The sequence below is a fragment of the Dromiciops gliroides genome, chromosome 3 (assembly GCF_019393635.1).
Source record: "Dromiciops gliroides isolate mDroGli1 chromosome 3, mDroGli1.pri, whole genome shotgun sequence".
NCBI classification, from domain to species: domain Eukaryota; kingdom Metazoa; phylum Chordata; class Mammalia; order Microbiotheria; family Microbiotheriidae; genus Dromiciops; species Dromiciops gliroides.
In genome coordinates, this window is record NC_057863.1 from 623,086,605 (window position 1) to 623,100,327 (window position 13,723).

Here is a 13,723-nt window from a genome sequence, read left to right on the forward strand (position 1 = left end):
TGTATGTATGTACACAAAATAAATATAAAATAATTTTGGGGACAGAGAGGCACTAGAGGGGATAAAGATGCAGAACTTTGAAGGAAATTAGACATTCTTTTATGTGTGTGTGTGTGAGAGGCAATTGGGGTTAAGTGACTTGCCCAGGGTCACACAGCTAGTAAGTGTCAAGTGTCTGAGGCCGGATTTGAACTCAGGTCCTCCTGAATCCAGGGCTGCTGCTCTATCCACTGTGCCATCTAGCTGCCCCAACATGCTATGTCTCGAGTTATAGACTGGCCTCTTATAGATTGGTCTTTGAGGTCTTAAAGATTTCTGGATGGACCTTAGAATGTCACTGTATAAAAGCTTTAAAATGAGCCACAGAAACAAGTCGGAAAGTATTGAAGAAAGAGTCACTATTTGTTGCTGATTTCAAGGTCTGAGTCATTCAGCAGGACAGTGACTGGTGGTAGAATGGAAAGAACAGTAGAGTTGAAGCCAGAATATCTGGCTTCAAATCCTGGTTCTGCCACTTACAGGTGACCTTGGGGAAGTCACTTCCCTCTCTTTTCCTTGGTTTTTTCAATCTCTCAGGGTCTCAGTTTTTGGATCTTTAAAATAAGGGTGTCAGACTAGTTGACCTCTTAGGTCCGTTCCAGTTCCAAATCTTATGAATGAGTTTAAAAGGTTAGCATGTAGAAGAAAGATCAGACTTGTTCTGGTTGGCCCCATATTGCAGAACTAGAAGCAGCAGGCTGAGGTTACAGAAAGGTTTTCAGTTCTATATTAGGGGTGCAGCTAGGTGGCCCAGTGGATAAGGCACCAGCCCTGGATTCAGGAGGACCTGAGTTCAGATCTGGCCTCAGACACTTGACACTTACTAGCTGTGTGACCCTGGGCAAGTCACTTAACCCTCATTGCCCTGCAAAAAAAAAAAAAAAGTAAAAATTTCTATATTAGGAAAAAACTTCCTTATGATTGAAACTACTCCTTGAAGCAGCCCCGCTAGTAGAAGTTAGATGACTTCCAGTTTGGATGGTTGTTTGTCAGGGATGCTACAGAGAGGATTCTTTTTCAATTAGAGGCTAGTTTTATGGCCTTTTTGGTCCCCTTCAGCTTGAAAATTCTGTAATTCTGTGAATCAGACTCCCTCCTCCTACCCCTAAGACCTAGCTGGGGACAAAAAGCACAGGTGAAGTTGAAAAGTTGTGAAGAGGAAGGACAGGGAAGATGTACCTTTCTTCTTAGCAGAGGGCCACATGTCAGGTTTTAGGTCTTCATAATCAGTCCAATCAAACAAAGCCATGTCCAGGGTCGGCATCACATCTCCATCAGGCCTGATCCGAGCCTGGAGAAGACAAGATAGAAAGATGAATAAACTATATCAGTTCAAAGAATCTGAATGAAAGAAACCAAGGACTACAAAGGAGGGACCAGAGAATCATTCACTCTATTAATAGAGCATCTCTGACTAAGAGACATCCTTTTTGGCTGATCTGGATCACTCTGCACCCCAAAAGTCACTTTGGGTTCTAGGGTTCCTGCAAGCATAAAGACTTATTTATTAGCCAAGGTGCCTGAGATCTAAATGTTATAACAACAGCGGATTATATTGATTGCAAAGTGAATTATTCATTAGCATGTATGAGGAGTAGCCAAATCTCAGTCTCTTCCTTTAGACTAGGGGTTCTTGAAATTTTTTTTGAGTCATAGATTCCTTGGACAGTGTCTGGTGAAGCCTCTGCACCCCTTCACAGATGAACATTTTTAAATCCATAAGATAAAACACATAGGATTACAAAGGAAAACATCTACATTGAAATACTCTGAAAATTTAACAATCAACTCAAGCAGGTTGGAGCTGGCTCCAGCACACTCCTTTAATATGATCTAGAATGACCTGTGTGACCTTTAGTAAGTCCTCTTTGGGCCTCTTCTTTGATCAAGAAGGAGGGACATTCTGATGGACTGAGGAGACCCAGGTTCTGGTCTAGAGTCTTTTGCTTCATTTGCTCTGTAACCAACTAGGGGTGTGACCTTGGGCCAGTCAATTCCTGCTTCTGTTAATATTTTAATAATATATATATTTTGTGGGGCAATGGGGGTTAAGTGACTTGCCCAGGGTCACACAGCTAGTAAGTGTTAAGTGTCTGAGGCTGGATTTGAATTCAGGTACTCCTGAATCCAGGGCCAGAGCTTTAACCACTGCGCCATCTAGCTGCCCCCTAATAAAATATTTTTAAGATCCTAAGTCCTCAGACCCCAAATTATGAAATCTTGCCTTTGACCATGATGGAGACAGCCCAGGATCCTGAGTCCAAGAGTACTGAGGAATAGCAGCACTCTTAGACCACTAGCCTTAATTCCCACTCAGCCCCTACAGCCAAGGAATCAACCAATGGGGTAACTGCTTTTTTCAGTGTCTTACCTTTTGCTTCCTTAGCTTCTGAAACCTCAGAAAACAACACTTTTGTCACCAAAGTCCTTAGCAATGCTAAATGGCTCAATATTAAAAATAGATATGCTTTTATCATTGAGAATGATGTTTTTTTTTTTAATTTTTTTTTAATTTTTTTTTTTTTAGTGAGGCAATTGGGGTTAAGTGACTTGCCCAGGGTCACACAGCTAGTAAGTGTTAAGTGTCTGAGGTCGGATTTGAACTCAGGTACTCCTGACTCCAGGGCCGGTGCTCTATCCACTGTGCCACCTAGCTGCCCCGAGAATGATGTTAAAGAAGAGACATTACTATTTGCTTTATCCTATCTATAGCTTGCATCATATATATATATATATATATATATATACACATACACACACACACACACACACACACACACATGTTTGTCTGTTCTCTTCTCTAATAGATTGTAAGCTCCTTGAAGGAAGGGACTGTGTTTGACCTCATTTTGTAGCCCAGCACTTAGTACAGGGCCTGACACATAGTAAGTGCTTAATAAATGTTTTTTGACTGATTGATTGATTGATTGCTTTGCTGCTTCCTTCCCCACCCTTCCCCAAGGACCATTTGTCTTACAGCTGAAATCAATGTGTTTTTTCTCCCTATTAGAATGTGAGTTCCTTGAGACCTAAGAGATCATCTTGTTCAACTTCCTCTTTTACAGATGAGAAAGAGGTATCCAGTTCCATGACCTCATTTTAAAGAAGAGGAAACCAAGGTGCAGAAATGAGAATTGACTTGCCCAAGGTCACACCACTGGTCAGTGACAGAGTCAAAACTAGAACCCAGTTCTCTTCAGACCATCAGAACATTCCTCCTTCTTGATCAAAGAAAGGGCCCAAAGAGGCCTCACTAAAGGTCACACAGGTCATTCTAGATCATATTAAAGGAGTGTGCTGGAGCCAGTTCCAACCTGCTTGAGTTGATTGTTTAATTTTCAGTATGAACATTTACACTTCAGAAATCAGTAAAAGCTACTAATTGAGGCTTAACTGATTGTTTTGTTGATTTCTAGACTTAAGAAAGTGTTGGGGAAATGTTAATAATGCAGATTAAATTTGAAGATGCATGCTGTATACTTTTTTCTTTTTGGAGAGCTGGTTGTTAAACATTTACCAGCATACTCCTGGATCTAGAGCCCCCAGGGGTTCATCATATGAGCCAGACTTTATTTGCTTGTCCTATGGACGTTAGCCCTCCTCTAGCTAAGAATTCAAATGATTCACCAGCCTTAGCCTCCCACAGGGTCAGAGACTACAGACATAGACCACAGCACTCAGCTCAACTCCTTCCTTTTACAGTTGTGAGTGGGTGTTGTTCAGTCATGTCTGACTCTTCATGAACCCAATTGGGATTTTCTTGGCAGAGATACTGGCGTGGTTTGCCATTTCCTCTCTAGCTCATTTGACAGATGAGGAAACAAACCAACAAGGTGAAGTGACTTGCCCAGGGTCACACAGCTGGGAAGTGTCTAAGTCCGGATTTGACCTCAGGTCTTCCTGGCTCAGACCTTGGTGCATTAACCACTTCACCACCCAGCTGCCTCCTTTTACAGAGGAGAGGCTAAATGACTCTCTTGAGGTCACACAAGTAATAAGCAACAGAACCAGGATTCAAACTCAGGTCCCATGACCCTAAGTTCAGTATTCTTTTCACTAGGTCTGTAGAAAAAAACAAACCAATACAAACTTTTCTCTGACAGTGGGTCAGTAATGTAATCTTTTATGCAGAGAATAGTACACCAAACCATCAGTCTTTCTTTAGGTTCCCTGAGAAACAGAGAATCTTTTCTTTCTGGCTCTGGCAAGCATCCTTTCCCCCATGATCAGTTTCCCTCTCCAGACAGGCTTCCTTTCCTCCTTCCAGAACAGGAGCCCCTTGAAAGTCTGGGGAAGCCTATGGATCCCATGTTAGAATCATGCTTTTAAATGTGTAAAATAAAATATAGAGTATTGTAAAGGAAATCAGTTATTTTGAAGCACAATTATCAATATATATATATATATTTTTTTTTTTAAGGTTCATACACTTCAAGTTAGGAACCCCTGTTTCAGGGGGGCAGCTAGGTGGTACAGTGGATAAAGCACTGACCCTGGATTCAAGAAGACCTGAGTTCAAATCTGGCCTCAGACACTTGGCATTAGCTGTGTGGCCTTGGGCAAGTCACTTAATCCTCATTGTCCCACAAAAAATTTAATTAATTAATTTTTTAAAAAAAGAACCCCTGGGGCAGCTAGATGGCACAGTGGTTAAAGCACCGGCCCTGGATTCAGGAGTACCTGAGTTCAAATCCAGCCTCAGACACTTGACACTTACTAGCTGTGTGACCGTGGGCAAGTCACTTAACCCCAATTGCCTCACTAAAAAAAAAAAAAAGAAAGAAAGAACCCTTGTTCCGGGGTATGTATGTATGTATGTATGTATGTTCTATGTTGCTGAGACCTGGTTTCTAATTCTGGCTCTGTTACTGACTAGTGGTGTGACCTTGGACAAGTCCCTTCTCTCCTCCATACCTTGGTTTCCTCTTCTTCCTAGGCATAAAGCTGATGTGGTGGACAGAGAGCTAGACCTGGAGCCAGGAAGTCCTGAGTTCAAATCTAGCCTCAGGCATTCACTTGGCTGTGTGACCCAGTGCACTCTTCTTTTTTTTTTTTTTTTTTTTTGCGGGGCAATAGGGGTTAAGTGACTTGCCCAGGGTCACACAGCTAGTAAGTGTCAAGTGTCTGAGGCTGGATTTGAACTCAGGTACTTCTGAATCCAGGGCCGGTGCATTATCCACTGTGCCACCTAGCTGCCCCCTGACCCAGTGCACTCTTAACCTCTGTCTGCCTCAATTTCCTCATGTGCAAGATGTGGATAATAATAGCCCAGAGATTCTTGTGGGGATAAAAAACGAGATAATATTTATAAAGTGCTTTTCGAACATCAAACATAATAAAATGTTAATATTACTATGAAAATGAAGGGGTGGAACTGAATACTCTGTAGGGGCACTAGCACTTTGTGGGACTCTGATTCCTTACCAGGGGCAGAGGGGATGTAACAGGCAGGACTGGTGATTCTTCCGTGGATGCTGCTGTCTCAAAGGTGGTCAAGAACAGGATGGTGGGGGCCAGGCTGGTGGATGATTCCTCCATTGGGGTGTGGGGGGGCAGGTCTTCAGAGAGTTCCACCTTCTTGATCAAAGAGCTGGGCTTTGGATCCAGACTTCTGCCTGTCAAAGGGGACAGGGATGCTCAAGTCATTTAAGGACTCCCTTTCCATGACACAGTGACTGGGCAGGGTCAATTAGGCAACATTCCTAGAGATCATGGAAACGTAGGATTGGAAGGAACCTTGGAGGGAGCTGGTCCAACCCATCCCAGAGAAAGGGCTCTCTCCATGACCTAGCCAGGGAGTGCTCATCCAGCCTGCTCTGAGCCAGGAGGGCATGTGGAGTCTTGGAGGTGAGGGAAAGTAAAGACTGGGGAAGGCTACTGCACCAGGTGAGTGGGTACTTAAGAAATACTAGGGGTGTGTGTGTTTGTGAGAGAGTGAGAGTATGTATGTGTGCACATGTGTATGTATGTGTATGTGTGTGTGTGTGTGATCCATGGGCACTGAGAGTTAATGTTGTAGGATGGGGTCTCATTTGAAAAAATATGAAGAGCAGGTAAACTATATATCTCCAGGTCTTTTTCTCAGGTGAAAAAAAAAAAAGGCCTTTGGCTTCAACACCCAGACAATAGGATTGGTTTGGAGAATCTAGCCTTAAAAACCCCCTAAAATTGTGAAATATTCCAATCTTGGAGAGCCCTTAGAACACAGAATGTCAGAGTTGGAAGGGCCCTTAGAACATGGAATGTTAGAGCTGGGAGGGGTCTTAGAACACAGAATGCCAGAGTTGGAAGGGCCCTTAGAACATGGAATGTTAGAGCTGGGAGGGGTCTTAGAACACAGAATGTCAGAGTTGGAAGGGCCCTTAGAACATGGAATGTCTGAGCTGGGAGGGTCCTTAGAATAGAGAATGTCAGAGATGGGGGGAGTTTGGAACACAGAATATCAAAAAACATTGGAGAGATGTTAGACATAACGTACCCCCTCATTTTACAAAGAGAAAACTGAAGCTTAGAGAGATGGTATAATTTGTCTAAGGTTCCCTCCCCTACTTGAGGCAGGAGTGAAGCTGCCTTGTCACTGACACCACACCACTCCTGCTTTAGTTTTATCCCATCTTGGTGTCCTCTACTTCTGTGATAGAACTGTTGGAGTTGATGGATGGAGTAAATTAAATTAAAATATCTGTTGGAAGAAGGTTGCAGAAGTAAAATTCTCTTCTCCCCAGAGCTTAGCCTTCTTGACCAGCCCAGTAGAGATGGTGCTGTGCATTCTGAGAGCACTCGGCTTGTTATCAGCAGCCCAGTATCGGATCTGGGAGATACCCTAGAACTTGAACTCATCTCATCTCATTTTTCTTTTTTTCTTTCCCTCTTCCTTCCTTCCTTTCTTTTTTTTTCTTTCCTCCTTTCTCCTTTTCTCTCTTCCTTTCTCTTTCTCTCTTCCTTCCTTCCTTCCTTCTTCCCTCCCTTCCTTTTATATTTTTTTTTTTTTTTTTAGTGAGGCAATTGGGGTTAAGTGACTTGCCCAGGGTCACACACCTAGTAAGTGTTAAGTGTCTGAGGCCAGATTTGAACTCAGGTACTCCTGACTCCAGGGCCGGTGCTCTGTCCACTGCGCCACCTAGCTGCCCCCTTCCCTTCCTTTTTAAGCCTTCTCATTCTACAGATGAAGAAACTGAGATCAGGACCCCCAGTCCTCCTCAAATGCTCAGTATCAAAATCAACTGTTTCTATGAGCAGCTCCATACAGAAACAGCCCCAAACTGAGATTCCAAGCTGAGGAAAATCCCAGGCTTGGCAAGCCCGAATTGTTTCAGGATGCCAGGCAGAGAGAATTGATTTTGGGGAGGGTGGGCAGCAGCGCCTACATCCTCCCCCTGTGTGATTTGCATTTTCTCATTTCATCAGTAGATCTTGTCTGGCTGTGCATGGAGGGTGATGCCAAAGACATCTGTTTGTTGTCACACTTGAAGACATCCAGGGGGGAAAAAAACCCGGCTTTTGTTGCAAAAACATCAAGGGCTGCCTGGCAAGAGCCCAGTGAGAAGTCGTGCCGGCTTCCGTTGGGTGAATTCAGCTGCCTTGGAGCAGGAAAGCCCCTTTCTTGGAAAAGACCTGAGTGACATCTCCCTCTCTGGCCAGATGCATCTGTACGCACACATAGAACAAGGCCTAGCATGTAGCTAGTATTTTATATATTCATGTGGGAGAGTGAAATGAGCATTGGATTTAGGTTGGGGAGGATCTGGGTTCAAATCTTGTCTTTGATGCCTAAGTAGCCTTAGATAAGTCCCTTTTCCAGGCCTCAGGTTTCCCCATCTATAAACTGAAGGCATTTGGACTACTCCATCCCCTAATGGTTTATAGTTCCAGTAGGCAAGATAAGGATCCACAAATAAAAGCAAGATTGGCAACAGCTAGCATTTAAATAATGCTTTAAGGTTTATAAAGCACTTTACATGTGTTAACTCAAACAACCTTGGGAATTAGGTGCCAGTTATTATCCCCACTTTCTAGCTTAAGACACTGACACAGACAGAGGTTAAGTGACTTCCCTAGGGTCATATAGCTAGTAAGTATCTGGGGCAGGAGTCCAACTCAGGTCTTCCTGACTCCAGGCCAAGTGCTCTACCCACTGAACCACCTAGTTGCCCACCTGAAGTTAGGTGTTCCCTGGGTTTAAACTCTGCCTCTAGCTATGTGATCCTGGAGAAGACATTTTCTGATTATCAGTATTCTCATCTGTAAAATGGGGGTGAAATATTTTCCCCCTTAATCTTAGTGCTTCCCCTCTATTGGTTATCTCCAATTTATCCTGTACATTTCTGGTTAGTACATAGTTGTTTGTACATTGTTTTCCCATTTGACTGAGAGCTTGCTGAGGGCAGGGACTGTCTTTTGTCTTTCTGTGTATCCTTAGCACTTAGCACAGAGACTGGCACATAGTAGGTGCTTAATAAATACTCATTCCCTTCCCTCTCTCCCCCCTCTATTTGTATTCCACCATCAGGGATAACAGAAAGAATCATGGATTTGGCATCAGAGGCCTCCAGTTCAAATTTGGACTCTAATAGTTACTATTGGTAAATCACTAAGCATTTATTAAGTGCCCACCATGGACTGGGCAGCATTCTGGGTGCTGGTCTCTATCAGCAATGACCCGACCTGTATGATCTTGGCCAAGTGACTTAACCCCTTGGAGCCTCTGTTGAATTATCTATAAAGTGAATGAAGGATGGGGAGACCAGGCCCTAAGATCATGTGAAGGAACTGAGAACGTTCAGCCTTGAAGAAGAAAAAACATGGGAGCCAGGGGGATTGGAGATGAGGGAAGCCCCTTCTTCAAGTATATCTATCCTATGGAAAAGGGATTAAGATTTGTTCTGCTGAGACCCCTTCTGATTCTTCATGACCCCATTTGGGTTTTTCTTGGCAGGGACACTGAAGTGGGCTGTCATCTCCTTCTCCAGCTCATTTTACAAATGAGGAAACCGAGGCAAGCAGGGTTAAATGACTTACCCAGGGTCACACAGCTAATATATGTCTGAGGTTGGATTTGAACTCAAGTGTGAGAATCAGGGTGCCACACCCCTGCTGAGAAAGACATTGTGAGAACCAGGGCAGCACCACCCTGAGGAGGAAGCATGTGACTAGTGTCCGGAAGCCAGAAGTTACATCTATTCATAGAACCACCTGTAAGTCATGTCAATCAACGCTGCCAGCCAATTAGCTTGGAGCTGTGTGTGGGAAATCTCGCCTGGGTGGTCCTACAGGGAGCTTCTGCTCCAGGAGAACAGGGTCCTTTTTTTTGGTTGGAGGTCGCAGTGGCAGCTGCAGGGGCCAGGGTAGTTAGGCTTCCTCTTTCTGAACTCCATGTGTTCTTCCTCTCTCTTTTGCTAACTTCTCATATACTTCATTTATTTATTTGTTTGTTTTTGTCGAGGCAATTGGGGTTAAGTGACTTGCCCAGGGTCACACAGCCAGTAAGTGTCATGGGTCTGAGGCAGGATTTGAACTCAGGTCTTCCTGACTCCAGTGCTGGTGCTCTATTCACTGCACCACCTTGCTGCCCTTCATATACTTTAATAAATTCTTAATGGCCAAAGACTATAAGCTTCTAATTTAAGGCAACCACACATTAGATTTTTAGACATCACAGTTAGATTTGAAACATCACACAGGTCTTCTTGACTCTGGACCAGCTACTCTAACCACTGTGCCACTTAGCTGCTCCTCCTCAAAAACTATGACTATGGGGCAGCTAGGTGGTGCAGTGGATAAAGCACCAGCCCTGGATTCAGGACTTCCTGAGTTCAAATCCGGCCTCAGACACTTGACACTTAACTAGCTGTGTGACCCTGGGCAAGTCACTTAACCCTCATTGCCCCGCAAAAAACCCAAAACAAAACAAAAACAACAACAAAAAAACTATGACTATCCAAAAGTGAAATGAGGAGCCCCAGGAGGTATGAGTTCCTCTACATTGGACCTCACCAAGTAAAGGCTTAAAAGGTGTGCAGCAAGGTAGACTTAGACTTGGAACAGTCCTCTTATCCAACCCCCTCATTTTATGGATGAGGAAACTAGCTAGACTAGCTAGCAGCTAACTACTCAGCCAGCTAACTACCCAGCTAGCAAGTTAACTATCCAACTAGCAAACCACCCAGCTGGCTAACTAACTATCCAACCAGCTAGTTAACTATCCAATCAACTAGCTAACTACCCAACTAACTAGCTAACTCTACAGCTAGCTAACTATCCAGCTGGCTAGTTAACTACCAAACTAGATAGTTAACTACCCAACCAGCTAACTACCCAGCTAGCTAACTATCCAGGTAGCTAGTTAACTACCCAACTATAGCCAACTAACTCCCCAACTAGTTAGCTAGCTAACTAACTACCCACAGGGGACATGACAATGAAGGTGACAGGTAGAGCTGGAGAATGGTAATGGGGCAGAGCTGGAATTTGAGTCCCGTCCCTGAATCCAAACTGAGCATCTCTTGTTCAGGCACAGCCTCTAAGTTTCCTTCTGCCTTTCACATTCTGTGCTTCTATGAATGGATTAAATGAGATCAGAGGGGGTTAACCATTTTTGTGCATCCTCGGCCCTGTTAGTAGTCTGGGGAAGCGCTTGGACGCCTTATCACAAGCATTTTTTTTTTGTAGGGCTATGGGGGTTAAGTGACTTGCTGGTCACACAGCTAGTAAGTGTCAAGTATCTGAGGCTGGATTTGAACTCAGGTCCTCCTGAATCCAGGGCCAGTGCTTTATCCACTGTGCCATCTAGCTTCCCCCTCTCAGGAGCACTTTTAAATGCATAAATTAAACTGCGCGCGTGCACACACACACACACACACACACACACACACACACACACACACACACACTCAGATACCTCGATGTTGCTTCCCTCTGTCCCTCCGTCTCTTGTGCTCTCTGGGATGCTTCCTCCCTCTTTCAAACTGATTGTCCCTCTCGGGGTACGGGAACTCAAAGCCCAGAAACACATCTTTATCCTGCATCAGGCCAGCGGGACCCCGGACCACCCGCATCTCGGCTCCACCCGGGAGCATCCCCGGCAGGCCGGCGCCGGCCCGATCTGGCACGTGGCCCCTGCCCTTCTTGTTCAGTCCATGCTTGCGCGTGTGCCGGGCCCGGGGCTGCCACAGCTCCGGACTCTGCCGGTTGATGTTATTCTCTGGGACGTTGCTTTCCTTAGGGGCGGACTCCAGAGCATGGGTGAAGCTTGGCTCCGAGAGGACCAGGATCCAGAGGAGAAGCGCTGGGGAGAAGCAGCGTGCAGATGCTGCCATGGCCCTCGGCCCCTGCAAGGAGATGGGCAGAACACACCCTGAGTGGGAGGCAACCAATCGGCAAATATTTGTGGTGCACCTACTGTGTGCCAGGCAACTCTCTAAGGGTCTAAGCTGCAGAGAGCCTCCATCTCTCTGCTCCAGACATTTGTCTTGGCTGTCCCTTGTGTCTGGAATTCTCTCCCTCCTCATCCCCGCTTTCTCCGGTTTCACTTCAAGGCCCTGCTAAAATCCGACCTTCTACAGAAAATCTTTTCTGATCGCTTCTTAATTCTAATGCCTCCCATCTGTTGATTGTGTCCAACTGATTCTGTGCATAGCTTGTTTGTGCCTGGTTGTGTGCAAGTTGGTTCACTCATTAGACTGTAAGATCCTCGAGGGCAGGGACTATCTTCTGCCTTTTTTTTTTGCAGGGTTAGGGGGGTTAAGTGACTTGCCCAGGGTCACACAGCTAGTAAGTGTCAAGTGTCTGAGGCTGGATTTGAACTCAGGTACTCCTGACTCCAGGGCCGGTGCTTTATCCACTACCACCTAGCTGCCCCCTTCTGCCTTTCTTTTACCCCAGCACTTAGTATAGGACCCAGCATATAGTAGGTGCTTAATAAAGGCTTATTGACTGACTGACTGACTGATGTGGGTTAGTGGAGGGAGTTTCCTCACAAAGATGTTCAAAAACCAATGAAATTGGGGCAGCTAGGTGACAGAGTGGATAGAGCACCAGTCCTGGAGTCAGGAGTACCTGAGTTCAAATCCGACCTCAGACACTTGACACTAGCTGTGTGACCCTGGGCAAGTCACTTAACCCCAATTGCCTCACTAAAACAAACAAACAAACAAACAAAAAACAATGAAATTAGTTTGGCTCCTCCCCCTACCCCCAAAAAAAAGAAAGAAAAAGAAAGAGACACAGAGAGACAGAGACAGAGAAAGGAAGGAAGGAAGGAAGAAAAGAAGGGAGGGAGGGAAGAAGGGAGAGAAGGAAGAAAGAAAAAGAAAGAAAAAGAGAAAAAAATAGAAAGAAAGAAAGTTGTCAGGCAGTGTACAACTGCTAAATTTACATGTAACATGTAATCCATGTATAACCTTGAACAAGTCCTTGAACATTTCTGGACCTCAGTTTTCTCATCTGCAAATTGCACCAGCTAGTTGGCCCAGTGGCTAGAACACTGGGCCCGAAGTCAGAAAGACCTGAGCTCAAATCCTCACTCGGATGCTTAGTATCCATGTGACCCTGAGCAAGTTGCTTACCCCGTCTGCCTTAATTTCCCCATCTGTAAAAATGGGGATAATGATGTCACCCTCCCCACCCTGGGTATCTGTAAAGTGAATTGCAAAAACTCTATTCATGCTAAAAATTATGATAAAAACGGAAGGGGTGGTGGACTCAATGGTTTCTGAGGTCCTTTCTGAGCTCTGTCTATGATCCTATGTGTAACCTTGCACAAGTCAAGTAACCTCCAGTGGCTCATTTTTCTTGCCTGTGAAGTAGAAGGGTAGGAATGGAGATTGGACTCCACAGCTTCTAGGGTCCCTTTCAGCTGTAAATCTTTGATTTTTCCCGGATGGCTTGAGCTTCCCATACATTGCCAGAGACTCAGGAAGAGGGGAAGCCAGCGCCAGGGCTCAGCAAGCCTCATCTGGAGTGACCAGGCTACAGACGACATTCAGTGCATTCTCCTCCCCCACCTCAATCCCCCCTCACCGCCCCCTCCATTCTTATTATAGCCAAACAGATACAGCATAGGGTTAGTTGGACATGATTGAATTTTTATGACCTCCCTGGGGCCCATCACATATTGCATTACTCTCGAAAAGGTGCTTACTCAATCCTTTCCCCCCACCCCTGATTTGTTGCAATCTAATTGCTCAGCATCCAGTCTAGATCAACTGACCTGAAATTCCAACTCTATTTTTTTCTCCACCAGTTCTCCTATGCCTAATCCCTCCCCTCTTTACCCTAACAGTCAAGCATTCCCACCCAACATGCATATTGGGTCCCTACTTCTATGGGCGGTACCTTTGGACCAGGGGATGAAAGGAATAGGATCTTTAGATGCTTAATTATTATTACCATTACTAATGATATCTTTGCTACTAATGGTTATCATATCATGTATGTTCTACTAATAATAGGAAAGGTTTATATAGCTTTATATAAAAATGTCTTATGCATACGAGATGTCTTAAAAGTCTTAGTGCAGCCTTAATCTACCAATGTTTAACACTTTACCAAGAATTCTGGGACACCTTGTATCATCAATTTTGATTCCTAAGATAACTTAGCTGCTTCATAATAACTGGAATTATCCCAAAGCAGGATGGGCTGTCGTCTGAGGTAGGGCTCCCCCTTAATAGTGGGGTGGTGGGGG

General features: G+C 44.7%; 1 protein-coding gene across 1 annotated transcript in view; it reads right to left on the reverse strand.

Moving 5' to 3' along the window:
• DRAXIN (dorsal inhibitory axon guidance protein) overlaps window positions 1-13,723 on the reverse strand; it is a 46,074-nt gene that overhangs the window by 12,526 nt on the left and 19,825 nt on the right. The window contains exons 2-4 of the mRNA XM_043996431.1: window positions 10,937-11,366; window positions 5,464-5,654; window positions 1,219-1,330 (exon numbers count right to left, since the gene is read on the reverse strand). Of these exons, the coding sequence (XP_043852366.1) occupies window positions 1,219-1,330; window positions 5,464-5,654; window positions 10,937-11,354 (721 nt within the window). The 5' untranslated portion in view covers window positions 11,355-11,366. The remainder of the gene's footprint in view (window positions 1-1,218; window positions 1,331-5,463; window positions 5,655-10,936; window positions 11,367-13,723) is intronic.